Raw genomic sequence first — 22,759 nt, 5'->3', positions numbered from 1 at the left:
GGATGCTGTGGGGAAAGGTGGAAACATTCTAGAAAGTCCAGGAGCTGTTCCTGTAGGCCAGGTCAGCCTGATCAGAAGAGGCCTGTACACAGATCTTTCAACCTAGCTAAGAACATAGGCCTCTTCCGTTGAAAATATCATCTGCTATCATTTGAGTCAAAACAAGTACAATCTATCTTCAGAGAAAAATGACAATACAGATCAAGAACTTTAAAATGTTTATTGCTTTTGACCTACCCAGAAATTCCCACTTTGGGATTTCTATCCTGAGGGAATAATAGGATCTGTAGACAACATTTTGGACAGGAAGATATTCAACCCAGTGATTTATAATAAGAAAAAAAAAAAAAACAGTGAACATCTAAATCCCTAATTTCAGAGAAATTATTACATAAACCATGGTGCTAGAGCTCCAGCAATGATGCAATGGGATTGACAATGCCTCTGCAGCAGCAGGGATGCGGATGCGATCCCTAGCCAGGCTCAGTGGGTTAAGGATCTGGTGTTGCTGTAGCTGTGGTGTAGGTCGCAGCCCTGGCTTGGATTTAATCCCTGGCCCTGGATCTTCCATACGTTGTGGGTACAGCTGGATAAAATCAAACAAAACAAAACATGGGAGTTCCCATCATGACACGGTAGAAACGAATCCAACTAGTATCCATGAGGATGCGGGTTTGATCCCTGGCCTTGCTCTGTAGGTCAACAATCTAGTGTTGCTGTGAGCTATGGTGCAGATCACAGATGAGGCCTGGATTCCTAGCCTGGGAAATTCTATATGCTGTGGGTGCAGCACTAAAAAACAAACAAAATCCGCCATGAATATAATATTAGAATGAGGTTTATGGGGAAAATGTTACTGATGGAAGAATAATTAATAATATAACAATATAATATTGAGAACATGTATTTATGTTAAAATATTTGAAAATTAAAATGATTTAAGATATAATATAAAAGCAATAAACAAAATGACCTGTGGTCACAATTATAGTAAAATTAGGTAAGGAACAAAGACAAACGAAACCAGCCAACATTCTCTCTAAATGGGAGGTTACAGCAGATTTTCAATCACTTGTTCATACACTTACATATTTTCTCATATTCTTTCCTGCCCTGAATTATTATATGATCAGAAAAGGGGAATCATTTTTGTCCCAAGCCTCCTGATGTTCCATCTACCTACAAGTGAGACAGCATCACTGCATCTCTCCCACTTCCTCACCTCCTTCCCTACTCCCCTGCTGGTAAGACTCAAGCCTGGCTAAATTGGACCCTACTCCTGCCTCTCTCGGCATCCAGCTGTTAATCAGGCTGGAGAAAACATTTCAAGGCCACGCACTTGTGCAGGCTTTCAGGAACACGGGCACATTTACTAGTCAGGGTATGCTCCATCCTCCTAGTGATGGGGCCATCCTGAGGATGCTGGCTGGAAACCTCAACAGTTCCCATTGTGGCTCAGCCTGTTAAGAACCTGACTAGTCCCCATGAGGATGAAGGTTCAATCCCTGGCCTTGCTCAGTGGGTTAAAGATCTAGCATTGCTGCAAGCTGTGGCATAAGCTGACAGCTGCAGCTGTGATTCAACCTAGTCCAGGAACTTCCATATGCTAAGGGTGCAGCCATTAAAACAAACAAACAAACAAACAAACATGCCAGGCCTCTTTGGAAACCCTCCCATGTGTAGGCCTACATTCCTACCTGGCAATAGGTTGGGGTAAGTCAGGGCTGAATTCTTGAGATTCAGTTTGCCAAAGTCCTCAGCACCGCACAATGCATACCCAGAGTCCTTCACTCATTTGTTACTTCCCTGGCCCCACAAAGCATTTGCACTTGTGAACCCCAGAGTAAGATTTAAAACTTGTAAGTTACAGACATTCATTTTTCCTGCTTTATGAAGAAGACAGTGCAGTAAGAATGACATCTACGGGCATAAACCTGCAGCAATGAGAAACAGTGACACTTGGTCTCTGGTTCTAGGTGTCCTAAGGGCCATCTCTCCTGAAGTTTAGTTGCTCAACCAAACCTTGGATTTCATGCCCTTAAATGCAGTTTTTTCTCTTGCACTTGCCCTGAATTTGCCACCTAATCTGCTCCCCTCAAACCCTACCAGTGATACTGCTTTAATGGCTGCCTTATTTAGTGTTCATTGATTGTTCTGTTGTTCATATTAGCTTTTGGCTTCCTTGCCCATCCATGCTGAACCTCTGGAAGACAGATAGGCTGGCTCCACGGTTTATCCAAAGAGCTTTGGAAGTATGGATCATTCCTGTAAAAACACTTCATTTATCCATCAACATGGAAGAATAAAGATTTTCTAGTATGCAAGTTCCTGCTGTGGTACAGCAGGATTGGGGGTGGGGGTGGTCTTGGGAGCACTCCAGGTTCTATCCCAGCCCGGCACAGTGGATTAAGGATCCAACGTTGCTGCAGCTCAGATGTGATCCCTGGCCCCAGAATTCCATATGCTGCATGGAGGCCAAAAATGAAAAAAAAAAAAAAAATTCTATTATGTATATTTCTAGGTCAATAGTATTTAACTGCCATGTTGCAAAAAACATTGTGACTAGATTGCAGTAAAGTACAATGAGTAATCTGTTAGTGATGATTTGCTTTTATTTATTTATTTATTTGCTTTTTAGGGCTGCCCTCGTAGCATATGGAGCTTCCCAGGCTTGGGGTCAAATCGGAGTTGTAGCCGCTGGCCTACACCATAGCCACAGCTATGCCAGATCTGAGCCGTGTCTGTGACCTACACCACAGCTCACAACAAAGCCAGATCCTTAACCCACTGAGCAAGGCCAGGGATTGAACCTGCGTCCTCATGGATGCTAGTCAGATTCATTTCCACTGAGCCATGATGGAAACTCCTTATTTGAACCAGACTGAATTCATAGTTTGCACTTAAATGAGGTTTCTTGAGAGGGAATGAAGGTGTCACAGAGAGGACAAAGAAGGTAGCCACACACAACCAAAAGGGACTATTTTTTATAATATAACTGCTACCAATAATAGATATCCCAGCAGAATGCTAGAGTCCAGAGTTTATCCCATGATCAATAATACATTTTGGGATATAAAATATACCTTATAATGCCCTTAAAGAAAGACTAACTATAGCATGAAACAGAGCCCCTCTCTGTAGGTCTCACGGTCACCAGTATTAGCAATTATTATATACTCCCTGTTTGCTTTTCTTTCTTTTTATAGCGGCACTTGCAGATATGGAAATTCCCCAGCCAGGGGCTGAACTGGAGCTGCAGGTGCCGGCCTATGCCACAGCCACAGCCACACCAGATCTGAGCTGAATCTGTGACCTAAGTAGCAGCTTGCTGCAACACTGGATCCTTAACCCAGTGAGCAAGGCCAGGGATCAAACTCACATGCCCACAGAGACAATGCTGGGTCCATAACCTGCAGAGCCACAGTGAGGACTCCCTCTAAGTCTTTTTGATTGCTTTATCCTCACTTTGATGACACTGTGGGAGGTTTAAGTTTTCAAATGTTTAATACATGAAACAGATTGTTTTAAATTTCTTCCTCATTGATTACAATTTTTTCCACTTGAACCACAAGTTTTAATGGCATCCTGATGAAAAATACATGTTTAGCACTTTGAGCTTTTAACTTGTTAATTTTTGAGCACTGTTTGCAGCCAAAATGTGTCATTAGCAATGACTTGAATTCCATCAAGTCATTTTTTTTTCTTTTTTTGTCTTTTTGCCCTTTTAGGGCCACACGTGAGGCATATGGATGCTCCCAGGCTAGGGGGTCTAATCGGAGCTGTAGCCGCTGGCCTAAGCCACAGCCACAGCAATGCCAGATCCAAGCCACATCTGCAACCTACACCACAACTCACAGAAATGCCACATCCTCAACCTACTGAGCAAAGCCAGGAACTGAACCCACAACCCCATGGTTCCCAGTTGGATTCGCCTCCACTGCACCACAACAGGAACTCCTCAAGTCACTTTTTTCACTCCAGAGCTACAGATTTTATGTAACAAAATGCATCTAATACAAGTTTTACTTTGTGCAGATTTTTGCACAGTATCAAAACAAGCTCCAGGCTGGGACTCACTATTATTGTAATTCCTTCTTTGTTCTGTAGATTAACAAGACTTGGAGTTCCTGTCATGGCTCAGTGGTTAACGAATTCGACTAGGAACCATGAGGTTGCGGGTTTGATCCCTGGCCTTGCTCAGTGGGTTAAGGATCTGGCGCTGCCATGAGCTGTGGTGTAGGTCGCAAACGCAGCTCGGATCCCGAGTTGCTGTGGCTCTGGCATAGGCTGGTGGCTACAGCTCTAATTAGACCCCTATCCTGGGAACCTCCATATGCCGCAGGAGTGGCTCAAGAAAAGGCAAAAAGATAAAACAAACAAACAAACAAAAAACAAGACTCATGTTTATTACACAAGAAAGTATCAGAAATTATCCAGGTGTTCCCGTCATGGCTCAGTAGTAATGAACCCGACTAGTATCCATGAGGATATGGGTTTGATCCCTGGCCTTGCTCAGTGGATTAAGGATCCGGCGTTGCCATCAGCTGTGTTATAGGTTGCAGATGCAGCTCAGATCCTGTGTTGCTGTGGCTGTGGCACAGGCCAGCAGCTACAGCTCGGATTTGACCCCTAGCCTGGGAACTTCCATATGCTTTGGGTGCAGCCCTTAAAAAAAAAAAAAAGAAAAAGAAAAAAAAATTATCCAGATTTTGTTGTGTGTTCACTCAATTATAAATTCAACTAAATATATCATTATTTATACTCAATTACAAATATTGTAAATTAATATTTATAATAAAATAAATTATATTTATTAATATCTGTTATATAATCCTAAGTATATAAACATAAATACATTGTATACCTGCTACTTTCAAAAGAATCATATTGTGCTAAAAATAATTTCAAGTTGGTGATTCTCCTAAAGCAATTAGTATTTTCTTAAGACATGCAACTTAGCTACATTCCCTTCAGTGACACAGGCCAACCTGTGTCATGAATGTTCCTCTGATGTGGCTACAACAGGAGGCCCTATTTTCTTGTTTACTTATTTTTTTTTCTTTTTAGGGCCTCACCTGTGACATATGTAAATTCTTGGGCTAAGGCTTGAATTGGAGCTGCAGCTGCCAGCCTCCTGCACAGCCACAGCAATGCCAGATCCGAGCCACGTCCGTGACATACGAGAGAGCTTGTAGCAATGCCATACTCTTAACCCACTGAACAAGGTCAGGGATTGTACTGGAACCCTCATGGATACTAATCAGGTTCTTTTTTTTTTTGCTTTTTAGGACCACACTCATGGCATATGGAAGTTCCCAGGCTAGGAGTCAAATCGGAGCTATAGCTTCCAGCCTACACCACAGCCACAGCCACGCAGGATCTGAACTGAGTCTGACCTAAACCACAGTTCACGGCAACGTCAGATCCCTGACCTACCGAGCGAGGCCATCAATCAAACCTGAATCCTCAGATACTAGTTGGATTTGTTTCCGCTGTGCCACAAGGGGAATTCCACTAGTCAGGTTCTTAACCTACTGAGCCACAATGGGAACTACAAATTCTGTGGAAGCCCATTTTCTATGGTACTAATGTCTTAAAAACTGTCAGTACAAACCAATGATTTTATATGAAAACTTGTATTAGCTGACTGCAACAATACATTTACCACGATACACTTTACCATTAAGTATTTCAATGTTTTCACCATCAGTATGGTTCAGGGTGCATATGGGCTAAATATCAGCTCTGATCTATCTGCTGAACTTAGTACAGCGGCTGACAGTTTCAGTTTCTGGCCAAAACCCCAGAGGAGATTATGAAGGAATCCTGGACCGGAAGATGGGGCGTGATCTCAGAAGCAGCCCTAAAAGAGTAGCAGAGCTTACTTTTCCCTGTGAGGAAAAGTATCAAATGATGCCACACCTGAGTCATTTCAAGAAGTTCCAGCAGTCACTTGAATTTTCCACCCATGGGTCAGGTTTTCAAAAACCTTGTAGAAAAGACTTCCTGTTTTACAAAAACTTCTGAATCAAGGATTTACAAGTCCTGGCTAACTGCTAAAAACAGGAAGGGAAAAACTGAAATAACAATCCCTAAGTTAACACTGCACAAAGCATCTTGCCACATCTGCTTCTCCAACTTCTACCAGTACGGATGCAGACCGCTCCAAGAAACCTCCCTCCTCTAGATGCGGGCAGCGCAGTCTCTTTCCCTTCTTTCTGAGTACCTACCATGGGCCACCGTGGATTGCAGGTGCCGGGAAAATGAACTCACCGTCTAGCACCATCGCCCCGCCCCGGCCCCAAGACCATTAAATCGTAAGGTTCCCCTTCACACAGCCCTGGCTCCAGCCAAAGACGACTTCTCTCTTTCCACGATCTCGGGCAGTCACACCAGGTGCTGCGCTCGCAACCCTGGGGCGCCTCCTCCCGGAGGCCTCCCTGGACCCAGGACCCGGCTCCTCCCAGGAGCCTCCTGACCACGAACTGGGCCCCGGCCTCGCTCAAAAACCCCACAAACGGGTGCCACTGTCGCCCCGCCACCGCACACCTGGTGAGTACCGGGCACCTAGGTAGCGCCGGGACAGGCCTGCTCCAAAGAAGTCAGAATCTAAGGCGTAACTAGTCGCCGGTGCTGCGAGGAGCACAGAGGTGAGTCGGTATCCTTGCTCGGCGCTCGCGGACCAGACTGCGCAGCCGCACGCCCCGCCCCCCGACCCCCCCGACCCCGGCCCTCCTCCTCATCGGCCTCGGGGCCCCGCTGTACGCCGGGAATTGTGGTACCTGTGCAGGCGGTGCGCGGCCGCAGAGCGTGGCAGGAAGCGGAAGCGGAAGAGCCCGGCCGCGGCGCTATCACTGACGTGTCTCTCGGCGAGGCGCGGCGCCCCGGACCAGGCCGGGCGGGCAGTAGAGCTGCACTCGCAGCGCAGCGGAGCCGGAGCGCGACCCGGAGCCCGACCTGGAGCCCAGCAGCCGCCGCCATGGCGAGTGAGTCCCTCGGGGCAGCCTCGGCGACGCGGGCGGGAACGGGACCCCGCTGCCCCAGCCACGAAGCCCACCCTGTCCCCCGCCCTGCCCCACCTGGCCCGGCAGACGGCTTCCCGGGGCGGCACGCGGACCCTCAGCCCTAACACTGTTTTGTTTCTCCTCTCAAAGTCAAGTTTCTGGAGGTCATCAAGCCCTTCTGTGTCATCCTGCCAGAAATTCAGAAGCCGGAGCGGAAGGTAAGTTCAGGGAAGGCGTGGGAAACTGCCTGCACCCCGTTCAAATGACCCCGACACGCCGAGTGGACCCCCCTTGCCCCGAGCGGAGCCAAGTGGCCTGCCGGTGTGGGAGCCTCCGCCGAGCCGCCGTGCTTTTCTGGAGCGTCGTTTGCAGAGGTTACACCGGTGAGCAGAGCCTCGGGTTTTCCCTGCCCGGAAAATGGATCCTGGCCCGAGTGGATAGGGCCTCAGGAGCTTCAGGGTGCTTAGGTGGAGCCCTTGCTCCTTCAGCTCCAACAGAAGCAGGTCGTGGACTGGTCAGTATTCCAGGAGATGCTCCTTGTATCCAGCTGCTACAGGAAGCTAAGAGTAGTCACTTTACTCTGTATGGTTGAGTTAGTACCGTTTCTGTGGGCTGTCCCGTTACTGAGAACAAGGGCATTCATTCTGTGAAGCCTGCTTTTACTGCTGGTGATTTAAAACCTGGAAAGATAGAAATGTAGAGCTTTGCTGAATCTTTATCAGAATTTCCACTGCTGCACAGTTAGCTACAGGCGAAGACAGTGAGTGTTGTCATTGTATGTAAAACTATTAAACAAAGAAGAAAAATTTCATTGGTTTCTTAAAGAGAATTAACAGTAATATATTTTCATTGTTGCATTCTTTCTGTATGCCCCACATATGTGCTGGCTTTGATGGGCTAATAGGCAAAGTTGTATGTGTGTGTGTCCCCATCCCCATCTGTCTGTCCATCCCCAGCAGCCTAGCTCTGGAGGCAGGGTTGTGCTTGGGACCTATCCTTCGCACAGTCTCTTAATAACTGTGTGACCTTGGTCTTGTAACTGAGTGTGGTGGATGAAGCAGTGGAAGTATGTGCAGGGTACAGCACAGTGGCTCTGGAAGGGATTAACCATGGGAGACATGATGTCTGATGGTGGTTTTTACAGCAGAATATTTTCCTTAAAAAGGGGGAAAGGAATTCTAGGCATAAGGAATATAGAACATGCTAAGCTTAAGGAGATCAGTAGCTGGAGGGTGTTAGATGTGGTTCAGTATCAACAGAACAGAAAGTGTGGCTGAGAAACAGTGGGAGCCAGACAGATTAGGAAGCTGCTTCTGGGGCGGGATAGTAGATTTGGTGGTTGAGAGGCGTTTGCAGTAGAGAGTGAACTGTGGGAGTGGGCTGGGAGACATGGGTGGGTTGGGGGCTATTAAGGGGCACAGTAGACAACACTGGATAAACAGTTTTTAATTTTTTCCTGTTGAACTTAGCTGCATACGGGAGAGGAGGCTTGGTTATTAAAAAAGTGAGTCTGTAAAAATTGTCCACTCCTTTTTCCTGTAAAGAATCATTTCAGTGCAAGCATGTTATGTTACTGGTCAGCCTGTAGTTGTGTTGCCTTTTCTTGGCTGCCTCCTTACTCTCTTGGTGAGTGAGAGGAGGAAAGGGAGCATTCGCATGAAGACCAGTCTATGAATTCAGCCCATTCTCTCACGCAGTATCTGAATATCCATCCCTGTCGCCTTTATGTGCTTGTCTTGCTGAGGCCTGTGGACAGTGGTCGACACAAAGGTACTACAGCCAGTGCTGACCAGAGAATCAGGACTCTGGTTCCATGCTTAATTAGACCTCAGCTTAAAAGAGTATTTTATTTTATTTTATTTGTCTTTTTAGGGCCGCATTTGCAGCATGGAAGTTCCCTGGCTAGGGGCCAAATCAGAGCTACAGCTGCCGGCCTATACCATAGCCACAGCAATGCAGGATCCAAGCTGTGTCTGCAGCCTACACCACAGCTCACAGCAATACCAGATCCTTAACCCACTGAGCAAGGCCAGGGATCAAACCAACATCCTCATGGATACTAGTTGGACTTGTTTCTGCTGAGCCACAACAGGAATGCCAAAAGAGTATTTTTTAAGAACACCTTTTTTTTTTTAGGGCCTCGCATATGGAGGTTCCCAGGCTAGGGGTCCAATCGGAGCTGCAGCTGCTGGCCTACACCACAGCCAGAGCAATGCCAGATCTGAGTCACATCTGCTACTATACCACAGTTCATGGCAATGCCAGATCCTTAACCCACTGAGCAAGGCCAGGAATCAAACCTGTGTCCTCATGGATGCTAGTCAGATTTGTTTCTACTGAGCTATGACAGGAACTCCAAGAACACAATTTTGTTCATTTAGTACTGCCGCTCACAAGTTGTTTCCACTTTCACTTCCTTAGTCCACACAGTAATTACTATAATACAGTCATTCTAAGCCCGTTACAGCCATTCCTGCTGTGCAGGCTAGTGAAGACACTTAGGCTTTAGAGCAGAGGACTGGGGATAGTCCCCCTTAGCTGCTCAGTACTAGAGTGGCTCTCTTCTACAATGCTTATTAGTCATTCGTAAAATGACTGAACAGTCACCTGTCCTACTGTCAGGTCTGAGGAGATAGGAAAACTCTGAAACAGATGCTCTTAGTAGTCAGTGAATAGCTTGACCATGCAGCTCTCCTTCCCTTCTCCAGTGTTTATTACATTGTTTTACCCTTAATTCATGACGAATACACTAATAATCACAAATTCCAAATTAGTTGACTCCAGAATATCAAGATTTTGTCAATAACAAAATGAATTGAATTCAGATGAAAAGTTGTTGCTCCTATGTTGTAAGGGCTTGTCCGATTTGGAATCCCTTTCTATTACAACAGTCTTTGATTTTGGTGACCAATCCTAAACTGTTCGTGCAGATGGTTAAGAGCACAGGCGTTGGATTCAAACCCATTATAGCTGTGGGGTTTGGGACAAATTACTTAGCTTTTCTAAGATTCAGTTTTATAAAATAATAATGTTACATGCTGTGAGAATTAAATGAGATCTCGTGAAGGTCTTTGTGTCTGTGCCTTGTATGTGGAAAGCACACAGTACATGTATTTACGTTTTGGTGCCTCCATTTGGTATGTGGTTTGGAGAGTTCAAGTCTTGCTTCTTTGGTGAACAGAGAAAGGGTCTGATCAGAGTCCATTTCTGTTAATTTGCTCAGGAAGATAACTTCTTGCCTTCGTCTATTCTTTTCTACTGTAGATTCAGTTTAAGGAGAAAGTGCTATGGACTGCCATCACCCTCTTCATCTTCTTGGTCTGCTGCCAGGTGAGCAGGGCTTGGCCTCCCCAGGAGGGGTGGGGGTAGGACAGGGGGTTGGCTAAGACCAGGGCACTGACTGCTCTCTGCTTGTTTCCAGATCCCCCTGTTTGGCATCATGTCTTCAGACTCAGCCGACCCTTTCTATTGGATGAGAGTGATCCTTGCCTCAAACAGAGGTAGGACTGGCCCTCTGCACCAGTTCTGTACTGTGTGGGCTGAACTGGCTGCCTGCAGTGAAATTACAGGCTTTGGCTTTAGGTAGAGGTCAGAGTATTTGGAAAGAATGTTAGCATGCTGTGCTAAATAAATAGCCTTAGTAAATGCCAGATTCACCACCCATGCATGTTTTTGAATTCAGAACTGCATTTGAATGCAGTATAAAACCTGTAACAACAAGATAGGTCTACATCATCATAGAGAATTTTTGAAAACACGGAAGAACTAGAATGCTTTTCAGACGGCTGAAATGATGACATTTCTACCTATCTTTATTCTGTATTGATAACATTGTTTAGAAAATGTAATTTGTTCCCCAGCTATGTCTTTTCCATATTTATAGGTTACATATGTATGTCCCCTCCCTCCCAAATATATAGCATTGTATTGTGTACTCTAACCAGTTACCTGTGTTGCGGGGGTGGGGGAGGTTGAATGTTTATGCTGATACTGTTTCTGGTTAACTCATTTTAAAAATATGGTTCAAATCACCGTTCCAAATCAGTTGGAAGTATCTAGGTCATTTTAGTATAATGGAAGTGTAGGTTTATTCACAACTAGATACAATTGTACAGGCCTCCTTTCCAGACTCTGAAAATTATTTGAATGTTATCCTTTTTTATTAACTGGTGAAGAGGCAAACCTTTCTTATCTCTGTACAACCAGAATGAAACCATTTATGGTGAATTTAAATGTAACCGTCAGTTTAAATGCCAGAGTGTGTGTCACTTCCTAAGACTAAGCAGAATTGTCTTATCCTCTACTTGCTGATATTTTGGGATTATTCTCTGAATTAAATACTTAGACCGAAACACACTGGGTTTGTGTCATGGGTACACAGTCCAGTTTTGCACATTCCTGTTTTTTTGTTTTTTTTTTTTTGCTTTTTAGGGCCACACCTGAGGCATATGAAGGTCCCCAGACTAGGGCTTAAATTAGAGCTGTAGCCACCAGCCTATGCCACCCACAGCAGTGTGGGATCCGAGCCACATCTGTGACCTACACCACAGCTCACGGCAACACCGGATCCTTAACCCACTGAGCAAGGCCAGGGATCCAATCTGCAACCTCATGGTTTCTAGTCAGATTCATTTCTGCTGTGCCACAATGGGTACTCCTGCACATTCTTTTTCTTAGGTAAGTCTTGCTTCTCCAAGCTAACGTATTTTGTCTCCCCCTTTCCTTAAGGCACATTGATGGAGCTCGGTATCTCTCCCATTGTCACTTCTGGCCTCATCATGCAGCTCTTGGCTGGCGCCAAAATAATTGAAGTAGGTGACACCCCAAAAGACCGAGCCCTCTTCAACGGAGCTCAGAAGTGTAAGTGGGATTTTGATTGATGTTCAGATGTCTGTAGTTGAGAATCTGAATTCTGAAACTACAGAATTTAAGGCATCAGATGTTTTTTTGGTTTTGGTGGTTTTGATTGCCTTTGGTAGGAGGGTGGTGGTTGTAGCTTCCTTGGCCCACCAGCCCCAGGGATGCTCCATGGCCTGTGTTAGAGAGCAATTGGGAGGGGCTGGATTGGGGCGGGGGGTGGGGGGGGCAGAGGTGTTGGTGCCCTGAGGCTGCCTGGTCCAGTGGAAAGAGGGGTTTCTTTACCACTTAGATTATGGAGTTAATGTTGCCTTAGAGCTATTGTAACACATCCGTTGAATAATGTGTGTAAAAGGCTAGTCAGTGCCTGGCAAATGGCCAAGCAGTTCCTTGGCAAGGGTTGTTTTTCTGGGAGTTTGAAGGGATTCAGCATAGTGGAGAAGGGATCTTCTCAACTTAGCTCTGATGTTTACCGGTTCTGTGATTTTGGGACAAAATTAGGTGACAGCTCTTACATCCCACTATCTTCACCTGTAAAAATTAGGATAATAATGATACTCGCTCAGTAGTAAATGGTAAGTTGTACTGGTAAGCATGTCCAGTCATCAGTGAACTGACATATATTAGTTAGGAAATGATATTTACTGTTTCCTCCCCAGCCATATTTTCTTCCACACCAGGGAATTTTACCGATCTTGAACCAGTAAGAGTTGAGTGAGAAAAACTAATCTGATTTAAACTTGTCAGTTTCAGACACAAATCAAGATTTTAAATATGTATACATGAGTTATTTTTCAGAAGCATAAATCAACTTTTCTCTGGTGGTTTTGGGACAATTTTTTGATTTTTCTTCCTGCCTTAAGAATTCAGCGTAGGCATGCCCTTGTGGCATAGCACATTAAGCATCCAGTAGCATCACTGCAGCAGCCCGGGCTGCTGCAGTGGTGTAGATTTGATCCCTGGCTGAGGAACTCCCACATGTTGCAGATGCAGGCCAAAAAAAGTCTTTTTAAAAAACTTTATGGCCACAGGAGTTCACATTGTGGCTTAGCGGGTTAAGAACCCAAATAGTATCCATGAGGATGCGGGTCTGATCCCTGGGCTCAGTGGGTTAAGAATCTAGTATTGCCACAAGCTGCAGTATGGATCACAGATGTGGCTCGGATCTGGCATTGCTGTGGCTGTGGCATAGGCTAACAGTTGCACTCCAGTTCTACCCCTAGCAGGGGAACTTACATACGCTGCACGTGCGGCCCTAAAAATAAGTTAAAAACTTAAATTTTATGGCCACACTCTTGGCATGTGGAAGTTCCCGGGCCAGGGATTGAATTCATGCTGCAGCTGCGGCAGTGCCAGGTCCTTTAACCCACTGCATGGGGCCAGGGATCGAACCTGTACCTCCACAACAACCCGGCCACTGCAGTCGGGTTCTTAACCTGTTATGTCATAGCAGGAACTCCAAGAATTCAGTCTTACTGAGCACTTCTAAAAATAGGGACTATATTTGACAGGCACTTTGTAGTAAAATTTTTATCTTTTTGGCCAGCTAAGCAGAAAAGCTGAAATTGAAGGCAAATCCCATACTAGGAGATCCATTTAGTATCACGGTTACTAGAGTAGTCATCTACAATGTGGTTCCATTGTGCGTCACAATGAAGTGTAATGAATTATACAAAAAACAAGCAATCTCCAAAAAGGGGCCTCCATCGCCGTAGAGCTTTGTGGCAGGGCAAGTGGGATAACTGCATTGGTGGCATTGGGAGGTTTTTCCCTAAAAAACACATTAGACACTAAGAAGAGATGACTACCCAGAGCTAGTATCTGTGTCATAGACTCAGACCTGAGCATGAGCCAGTCAGGTGGCCCAGGCAACTGGCTCTCCCAGAACCCAAGCCACCTGAGCCCAAGAGTGGAGGCTGTGGGCTGGTGATGTCACCAGTGTGTGCTTCTGAGTGTTGTCTTCACACCCATCATAGAAACTAGGTTTGTCATGCCTCAACTCTTTTCCTCCTCCTGTCGCTGCAAGGAAAGGAATTTAGGAGGGGGAGGTGGAATTAAGGAGCCTGCATGCTTTTGTTCCAAAGTGTTTGAATTACTGTGTGTTACTGTTATTTGACAGTGTGGTTGTTGAGTGTTTCCTGGCAGTGGTCTTCATTGTTCTCCTGGAGCCCAGCACAGAGTTGCTGTTTGATAGCTGCTCCTCTAGGACCATGTGGTGGCCCCCCTGAGAACACTGTCTCCTTCTGATTTCTAGTATTTGGCATGATCATCACCATTGGCCAGTCCATCGTGTATGTGATGACGGGGATGTATGGAGACCCTTCTGAAATGGGGGCTGGGATCTGCCTGTTGATCACCATACAGGTAAATGTAACACCGGCACCCTCCTTCTGAGGTGCCCTGTCACACCCCACACTTCCCACAACAACAGTTCTGAACCGAGCATAGAAGAAACTTACTGAGAAGCAGCCCAAGTCCGTGTTTTGCTTCTGATTCGGAGAGGAGCCACCATCCTCTCAACCTTCAGTGTCTACAGCAGAGAAGCCGGCTCCTGAGAAAGGACAGAACCATGCCGTGGGAGCAGCAGTTCAGTCTCTTTGGGTTTCTTTACTTTTATTTTTTAATATTCACAGCTCTTTGTTGCTGGCCTGATTGTTCTGCTTCTGGATGAACTTCTGCAAAAGGGGTATGGCCTGGGCTCTGGGATCTCCCTCTTCATTGCCACAAACATCTGCGAGACCATCGTGTGGAAGGCTTTCAGCCCTACCACTGTCAACACTGGCCGAGGTGAGGGCCTGGTGCCCTGGGGAAAGGGTTTCTTAAAAAGTACCAGCGTTCTCCCATTCCCAGGAAATATGATCGGTTTTAGGTACATTTCTCCTGCTTTCTCTACATGCATCTGCAAAGTTTTTTGAAACACAAATAGGTATATGCTCACATTGATGTGTAACTTGCATTCTCTGGTGTAAAGAGTATGTTTATCGACATTTGCCCTGCCAGAATACATTATCCTGCCTCATTGTTTTTGAGTATAGCAGGATTTCACTTCATGGATGAAGCAGATTTCTTTTAATGAGTCTTTTGATAGATGTCTAGGTTTCCTGTCTTTGTTGTCATTTCAACAGTGAGATGGTGAACATGCTCATATATTCATCTTTACTATTTTGGCAGTTGCTCTCAGTGATTAAGTTTCTAAAAGTAAAATCACTGAACCAAACCAAAATACTTGCTCATACAGGGGCAACTTTGTAGAAGAGCTGGGAACTTGGGCACTCACGAGCTGGGTTCGGAACCTGGCTGTGTCTTGGTTGCCAGGATTAAATGCAAAATAATATGAAGTTACATGGTGCCTGATTCATAGTAGAGGTATAGCAAACCTCATACCTTAGAATGCCAGGAAAATCTTGTTACAGAAGATTTTTTTAATAATTTCTGAACATTCAAGGAAGTTGACTAATTAGGAAAGGAAAATCAGCTTTTTTCATCACTAAATGTCATTCACTCAGAAAAGTCTGTGAAAAATAAATATTCATGCACATTTGACTATTTTCTTTGAATTGTGTCCTGGAAACGGAGTCGCAGGTCTCCAGAGACCACATAATCTCATTAGTGAAACTAAAAATAGGTCCCCAGACCAAAGAAGGCCGTTCTTGCTCTTTCCTTTGAGCCTCTTGCAAGCTCGTTTGCTTCCTGCATGTTTTCCTGGTTCTCTTGTTAGCCTTCCTCCTTGGGCACCCTCCCGTGATCCGCCATGAACTCTGCTAGGGGTCGGCTGTGTGGCAGGTATGCATGTTGCCCTTTGGGCTTGGCCATCAGTGTTAGGAGCGTAGACCTGAGCAACCCTCACCCTGAGCTGGGGGTTCTGTGCTACCGGGGAGTCCCCAGGACCCTTTCTGCTAGAGCTCAGCAGACCCTGCAGGTGTGACTTTGCACTTGACTGTTCTGCCCTCTAATGGCTATTGACTCACATGTCAGAGAAATGAGATCATTTAATTCAGAGGTAGAAAAGCCTGTGAGTTGAAATCTACGGAGGAAACAGAAATAAGGGCTGAGAAAAGTCCACTGTATTCCTGTGGTTATAGGAGCAGGCGCTGTGACTCATAGAGCCAATTCCATTTTCTTCTCTATTTTGGCCACTAAGAATCTGAGCCAGATTACTAATTTATTCCTTTACCTTTGTCTGTAACAGGAATGGAGTTTGAAGGTGCCATCATTGCCCTGTTCCACCTGCTGGCCACACGCACGGACAAGGTCCGGGCCCTTCGAGAGGCCTTCTACCGCCAGAATCTCCCCAACCTCATGAATCTGATTGCCACCATCTTTGTCTTTGCCGTGGTCATCTACTTCCAGGTATGTTCCAATCCTACCCCAGGGGTTTGACGGTCTTCACTGAAGGTTCGGAATGCCTTGTGCACATCCTGCCCCCCGCCCCGACCCGGTGGCATTGGAAGGAGGAGGTCCTGTGTGAGCTGGACAAGGGGTTCCATGGAGTTGTGGCAGGACTAACATAGTTGAGGCAGATGTAACAGTCCTGTCCTTTGCTTGGGCCTGTCAGCAAATAGATTTTATTTTTTAGAATCATCTTTTTCTGCTGCACCTGCAGCATATGGAAGTTCCTGGGCCAGGGATTGAATCTGAGTGGCAGCTGGTTGCAGCCTTCGCCACAGCAGGAACTGTTATTTTGTTAAGGTCTTAGTTCAAGAGAATTGAAAAGTGATTGAGCGCCAAAGCCTCAGTGCTGTCCCACCCAAATCAGCAGAGAGCTGAGGCGGTGTCCTCGTCTTGGGGAGGCTTTCCTCCTGAGAGCCCTTACCTTTCGCATTGGGAGTCTATGTAACCTGTCTCTGAGGAGGAGGCTTGAACTGCCTGTTGCTTTCCTATACTTGGATTAATCTCTGTATTTTTTGATCAGCCATTTTGTATTCTGACATTTATGGAAAAGAGGATAGCAGTTGAGAGGCAGTTTTGTGCTTGTGAAAAGGTATTTATACCACCATATGCTTTTCCTGAGGACCAAACATGTCTGTTCCTTCAGCTGAAACTGGTTACTATCAAGCTTACTCTTTAGGGCCTGGTCAAGTATTCAGGATCAGATTGTTAACATCATATTTAAGATTTTCTATATTCTGAACTTTTTTCTAGGCACTAGGAGCTCTGTGTGTGTGTGTGTGTGTGTGTGTGTGTGTGTATGTATGTATGTATGTATGTATGTATTTATAAAGGAAACTCTTCTATAAGGGTTGCGGAGGGAGAGGTCGTATTCATAGAAAAGTAGAAAAGCTCAGCTCGTCTGAGGTGGGGTGCTGGGTTGGGGTGTGAGGCAGGAGCATGGTAGCCCTGTCTCAGGGCCGCTGTGAAAGCATGGGGGAGACCAGTCACTGGAGAACCACTGTGAGGACCTGGTTGTGTCCTTGCAGGTTTTTCTGTGTAATCATGTGGTTGCAGATGTCATTTCACTATGCTGTGCTTGGGTGCACATTAAACTAGCATTTCTGGGAAGCTGCTGTTTCTTTGCCCCCAAGTGGTGGGTGGGGAATGGCATGAGAGCCCTGGCACCGGGCTTGGGGCAGCTCCCTTGAGGCAGGCCTGGTGTGCTCTGGATCGAGGCAGTGAGGGCGTTTGGCTCTGTTTGGCTCCTCAGGGCTTCCGCGTGGACCTGCCGATCAAGTCAGCCCGTTACCGAGGCCAGTACAACACCTACCCTATCAAGCTCTTCTATACCTCCAACATCCCCATCATCCTGCAGTCTGCCCTGGTGTCCAACCTGTATGTCATCTCCCAGATGCTGTCCGCCCGCTTCAGTGGCAACCTGCTGGTTAGCCTGCTGGGCACCTGGTCTGTAAGTACAGCACCTTCAGAAACCGCTGGGTACAGGGCACGTTGTCTAAGGGCTGCAGCTGACAGCAGTAGTGGGTACCCATGTGTCTTGCTCACGAGCAAGTGTTTCAGTCAAAGATGCTTTCTATTTGTGCCTTTTATAAATTCACTTTAAAATGTCTTCTGGGTAAGAAAACTGCACTGTGGGCACTTGAGCGAGACTGTTCTTTCCCATCTGCTCAGAACTGCTATTGTCCTCATGCCAAGGTGTGAAGTGACACTCAGACTTTCTACATGGTCTTCCAGGACACTTCTTCTGGTGGCCCAGCACGTGCTTATCCTGTTGGCGGCCTTTGCTATTACCTGTCCCCTCCAGAGTCTTTTGGCTCTGTCTTGGAAGACCCCGTCCACGCCGTCGTGTACATAGTGTTTATGCTGGGCTCCTGTGCCTTCTTCTCCAAAACCTGGATTGAGGTCTCAGGCTCCTCTGCCAAGGATGTGAGTATAAGTTACAGTATCTAGGAAAGTAATTAACCTGGAGCCATAGTCTCACCTCTGACGGGTATGAGGGCTCTTGGGTTGTCACCTCCCCCTGGGATGGTAGTCTGTAAACACATGGTGTTTCGTCCTTGTTAGGGCCAGTTCCAAAGATTAGCGGCCAGAGATGGAGCCCAGGGTAAATGAATCGGTGCTTGTCTGGGAAGCTGCAGCCAAACTAAAACCAGACTTTTTCATTTGACTTTTTTGCAGCAGTTTTATTTTCATTTTTTTATTTTTGGCCACGGCATGCCAAAATTCCAGGCCAGGGGTCAAACCCGTGACAAAGCAGTGACACCAGGGAACTACTTTTGCAGCAGTTTTAAAGTCGTCTATGCAAATGTTAGGGTTCTGGGGAGGGGAATCCGTGAGTGAGTGGTACTGCCCTGAAACATCTACGTGGCTTTGGACTCCATGTTTGAAATTGAACACTCCTCCCCTTGCTGGACATCACACAGGTTGCAAAGCAGCTGAAGGAGCAGCAGATGGTGATGAGGGGCCACCGAGAGACCTCCATGGTCCATGAGCTCAATCGGTGAGTGCTGGCCCTGATAGCTAAAGTTTTCCCTTGGGTCCCAGGGCCTTCCAGTACCCTTGGGTTTGGTAAGTGCTGGACACTGAAGAGATCACATCAGTACAGAGGCCCTGTTTCTCAAAGAGCCAGCCACATGGATGGAGACTGCATGCCCTAGGGCTGCAGCAGAACACTGGTACCTCAGTGTACTCTGGCAGGCAGTGTCCTCTGGGGGAGCTCCAGGAGGGTGGAGGGTCAGGCTTCTTCAGGGGGCTGGGGTCTGAGTTCAGGTGAGGCCAGAGAGGCTGGCAAAGGCTGCAGGGAGGGGTTGCCACGCAAGAGCCCTTTTAGAAGGTCAGTGCTGGAGGCTAAGACCTGCCAGTCAGAGAGGGATCCAGGTGCTGTGAGTCTGGGCAGAGGTGTGGGGCGCCAGGTGGGGGTAGGAGGATGCTGCAGTCTGCACTCCTCTCCCCTCACAGTGGGGCTGTCTCTTGGGCAGCAGGGTTGGCTGTAGTGAGTGTCTTAGACTCTTAAGCTACCAGTTTCTTCCATTGTCACTGGGGAGCAGCTGTACTTGGTATGTGAACAAACAGATATGGCTGTTTTCCTGTGAAACTGTTTATAGGATCAGGTTTTGTCATCAAAACCTGTGGTCTCTCCTTGGGACCACTGCTTGCTTGCCTCAATCATAAGAAGTCAGTATGGCAAATGCCACATTGTTTTCTGATCCCTATCAAAGGTGGTGGGCAATTTGATTCATTTTCTTAAAAATTCTAATGCTTCCATAGGTTTATAGCGCTGTTCAGTAGAAATAGAACGCAAGATGCATAGGAAGTTTGAAGTTTCCACTAGTCATATAAAAAAGTAAAGAGATAAACTAATATATATAACATTATATATCACATATATATATAACATTATATATCACTTAATTTCCTAATTAAAAAAGAAAGTAAAAGAAACAGGTGAGGGAGTTCCCATCCTGGCTCCTTGGTTAACAAATCCTCCTAGGAACCATGAGGTTGCGGGTTCGATCCCTGGCCTTGCTCAGTGGGTTAAGGATCCGGCATTGCCGAGAGCTGTGGTGTAGGTCGCAGATGAAGCACGGATCCTGCATTGCTGTGGCTCTGGCGTAGACCGGTGGCTACAGCTCCGATTAGACCCCTAGCCTGGGAACCTCTATATGCCGTGGGAGCAGCCCTAGAAAATGCAAAAGGACCAAAAAAAAAAGTGAACTTAATTTTAATATTTTATTTAACCCAGTATCTCCAGAATATCATTTTAGGTTGTAATTAATTTAAGTCACAAAGAAATATTTTATGTTCTTGTTTTCAAAATATTGTGTTGACGTTTTCAACTCAATTTGGACTGGTTCCATTTCACTAGCCATATGTGATATGTGGCCACTCACTAGACCGCACGCCCTAGTCTGGACCATTAAGGTGTGTGAGTAGATAAAGCTTTATGGGGTCTTGGAATGACCCCTGAGGGAGTTAGGTAAGCAGGTTGGGCTGCCTGTCCCCTTCCTGTGGCCTGGGGCTTGGTGGCCAGGCTGGAGGATCTGCTGGCAGCAGTGCCTGACCGGTCTTCCTTCCCCAGGTACATCCCCACTGCTGCGGCCTTTGGTGGGCTGTGCATCGGGGCCCTCTCCGTCCTGGCTGACTTCCTGGGCGCCATCGGGTCTGGAACTGGGATCCTGCTCGCGGTTACCATCATCTACCAGTACTTTGAGATCTTTGTAAAGGAGCAGAGCGAGGTTGGCAGCATGGGGGCCCTTCTCTTCTGAGCTGTGGCTCCTGGACCAGGCAGGCAGTGTGCTCTGCGGTGGCTGAAAAGGGAACAATGAAGCCACACTGTGGGTGCTTCTCTTGAGCGCTGCTGTGGCAGAGACTTGGGTTTAGTAACATGTTTGAACTTCATATTCTTTCATTCCACTTTCTAAAGTGCTCGAAATTTTCCAATTTGAAATTTTGCTTTTTACTCTGGCACTGGCATCAGAACTGTAGAAGTGAGGTCTTAAGCTGCCAGTGGTAGGGGTGCTGAGTGCCTGTGCCCAGGTCCATGTAACTTTTGTCGTAACCATTGCACCTTCTCGGCGCTGTATGTGACTGCAGTGGTCTCAGCTGTTCCCCTTGAAGGGACTGTCTTACTGGTTAGAAGCACAAACATTGTTGAAATGTCCCACCCTGGGTGCAGGAGGGCAGACGGCTGGGAGCAGGTCGGTTTTCTGGTGTGTGTGGGTCGCTCGCTGGTGGGTCCCCTTACAATCAGGGGCAGGAACACCTGGCTTAAAACTGTTTCTCTGGAAAACACAATTGTCTTCCCTTTTTAAAGTAGTTTTTTAGGGCAGAGCTTCTTCCAAAAGAAAGGGATGAATGTCCAGAAGACACTCTTGGCTCATCTGCATGTTTTTCTACTTTTGCCTATTGGCTATTCTCCTTGGCTGGCCTGGTCGGGCTCTGCTGTCTCTGCTTTGCTAAGCCTGTGTCCTCTGCTGGAGCCAGGCCGCAATGCTGTAGCTTTGCAGAGTCACACGGCCATCGTGCAGAGGACCCCAAGTGGTCTGTGCAGTTCCTCTGCTGTCACTGGCTTTGCTCCTATGGTGTGTCCCCTTCCCACCTGGCCAAGGGGAAGCACCATGGCCAGCCTCAGATGCTACCTTCTAGGCTCAGGACTTCCCACTTGTATTTTCGGAATGTTTTTACTGTGCTTATTAGGACCAAATGCAAGTGAAATAAATGACAAGACACCTCGGTCTGTCTGCATTTCAGCAGAACTGCCCAGCAGAGACGGCACAGGCACAGGCTCTAGATTCATGGTGAAATCAGTGTCAGATTTTTTTTTTTTTTTTTATGAGATTCTCCAATGTTTGCTATAAAAAAAAGACTCACAATTATGTATAAGTTGACCCAGACCTTAGGGCCCCTTGGGGACCAGCCACACTCAGCAGCAGGATGGCAGTCAGGTGCTGCAGCCTGAGGGCTTCTCACCAGAGGACACCCCAGTTCTAAGTTGGGAACCCCAGGGGCTAGTGCAGTCCTGTGCTGAGATACCTCACCAGCAGCGGGCACACAATGGCCTTCAAAGCACAGAGCCAGCAGAGGTGGTAAACTTGGCACCCATCTGAGTCCAGAGGGCCTGCAAGACCTTACTGGCCATGCCGCCTGCCTGGGAAACAGACCAGCCAACAAGAAGAGGCTTGCCTGATGTCACTTGGCAAGTCCGCAGAGAGCCAGGCAGGCCTGCGGACTGGGGCGTCCACCATACCATACGTGGCCTTGTCCGACCCAGTCCCGAGTGGAGACCTGACATGACCCCCACCCCCACTAGTCCTGCTGCAGCCTGACCACTGTGGCTCAGATTCCTGCCCCACAGTCACTGGCTACGGAGCGGTGGTGGGAGTGAGGGCTGATCCTTAGCTTCCAGGGACTGTCACTGTGGACGCCAAAATGGCATAACAGATAAGGTGAATAAAGAGACAAATAAAACCAACTTTTTACAAGCTGCCTGGTGGTGGTCTCTTGGTTTTCAGTCCCATGATACAGAGGGTGTGTGCACAGGGTGCCTGGCGTCCTCTCAATGGGAGTTTCTCCTCAGAAAGGCATTTGCCTTCTGCCAAGGAGAACTCCCCTGTCCCAGAGCATGTGGCCAATCCCTGCCTCTCCCGGGAATGAGCAGTCTGTCCTGTGCAGAGCACTTTCTGGCACTGTTGCCCTTGACTGTGACAAGTGTCCTTACCTGGTAACTGGCAGCCCAATCCTGTAGCCTTGGGAGGGTCTCCAGTCAGCCTGAAGCCAAGCATCCACAGTGTGGATGGCAGTGGCAGGCTGATGGCTATTCCCTACAATGTGCCATGCAGAGGAGTTCCTACGTTTCCACTGAGCCAAATGGCAGGACGAAGTGAGAGAACTTACACTCGCCATGTTCATCTGGATGAGGCCTCGCCCCAAGCCCTCTGCCACCACCCCAGGTGCTTCCTTGGTGGCCCCTAATGACAGGTGGGCAGGCCCTTCCTCTGAGCTGGGCTCAG

General features: G+C 47.0%; 1 protein-coding gene across 3 annotated transcripts; it reads left to right on the top strand.

The window, feature by feature from the left end:
- Positions 211-22,233, top strand: SEC61A1 (Sec61 translocon alpha 1 subunit). 3 transcript variants are annotated; one of them, XM_021068232.1, is made up of 13 exons: positions 211-6,650; positions 6,791-6,986; positions 7,155-7,222; positions 10,269-10,334; positions 10,426-10,504; positions 11,733-11,864; positions 14,116-14,225; positions 14,495-14,648; positions 16,051-16,211; positions 17,503-17,700; positions 17,985-18,176; positions 18,674-18,750; positions 20,329-22,233. In XM_021068232.1, the coding sequence occupies exons 2-13, from the start codon at positions 6,980-6,982 to the stop codon at positions 20,513-20,515; spliced, it is 1,431 nt and encodes a 476-aa protein (XP_020923891.1). In that variant the 5' UTR covers positions 211-6,650; positions 6,791-6,979; the 3' UTR covers positions 20,516-22,233.

The sequence above is a fragment of the Sus scrofa genome, chromosome 13, assembly GCF_000003025.6.
Source record: "Sus scrofa isolate TJ Tabasco breed Duroc chromosome 13, Sscrofa11.1, whole genome shotgun sequence".
NCBI lineage: Eukaryota > Metazoa > Chordata > Mammalia > Artiodactyla > Suidae > Sus > Sus scrofa.
Note: the sequence above shows the minus strand (reverse complement) of the source record. Positions and strands in the feature narration are given on the sequence as shown.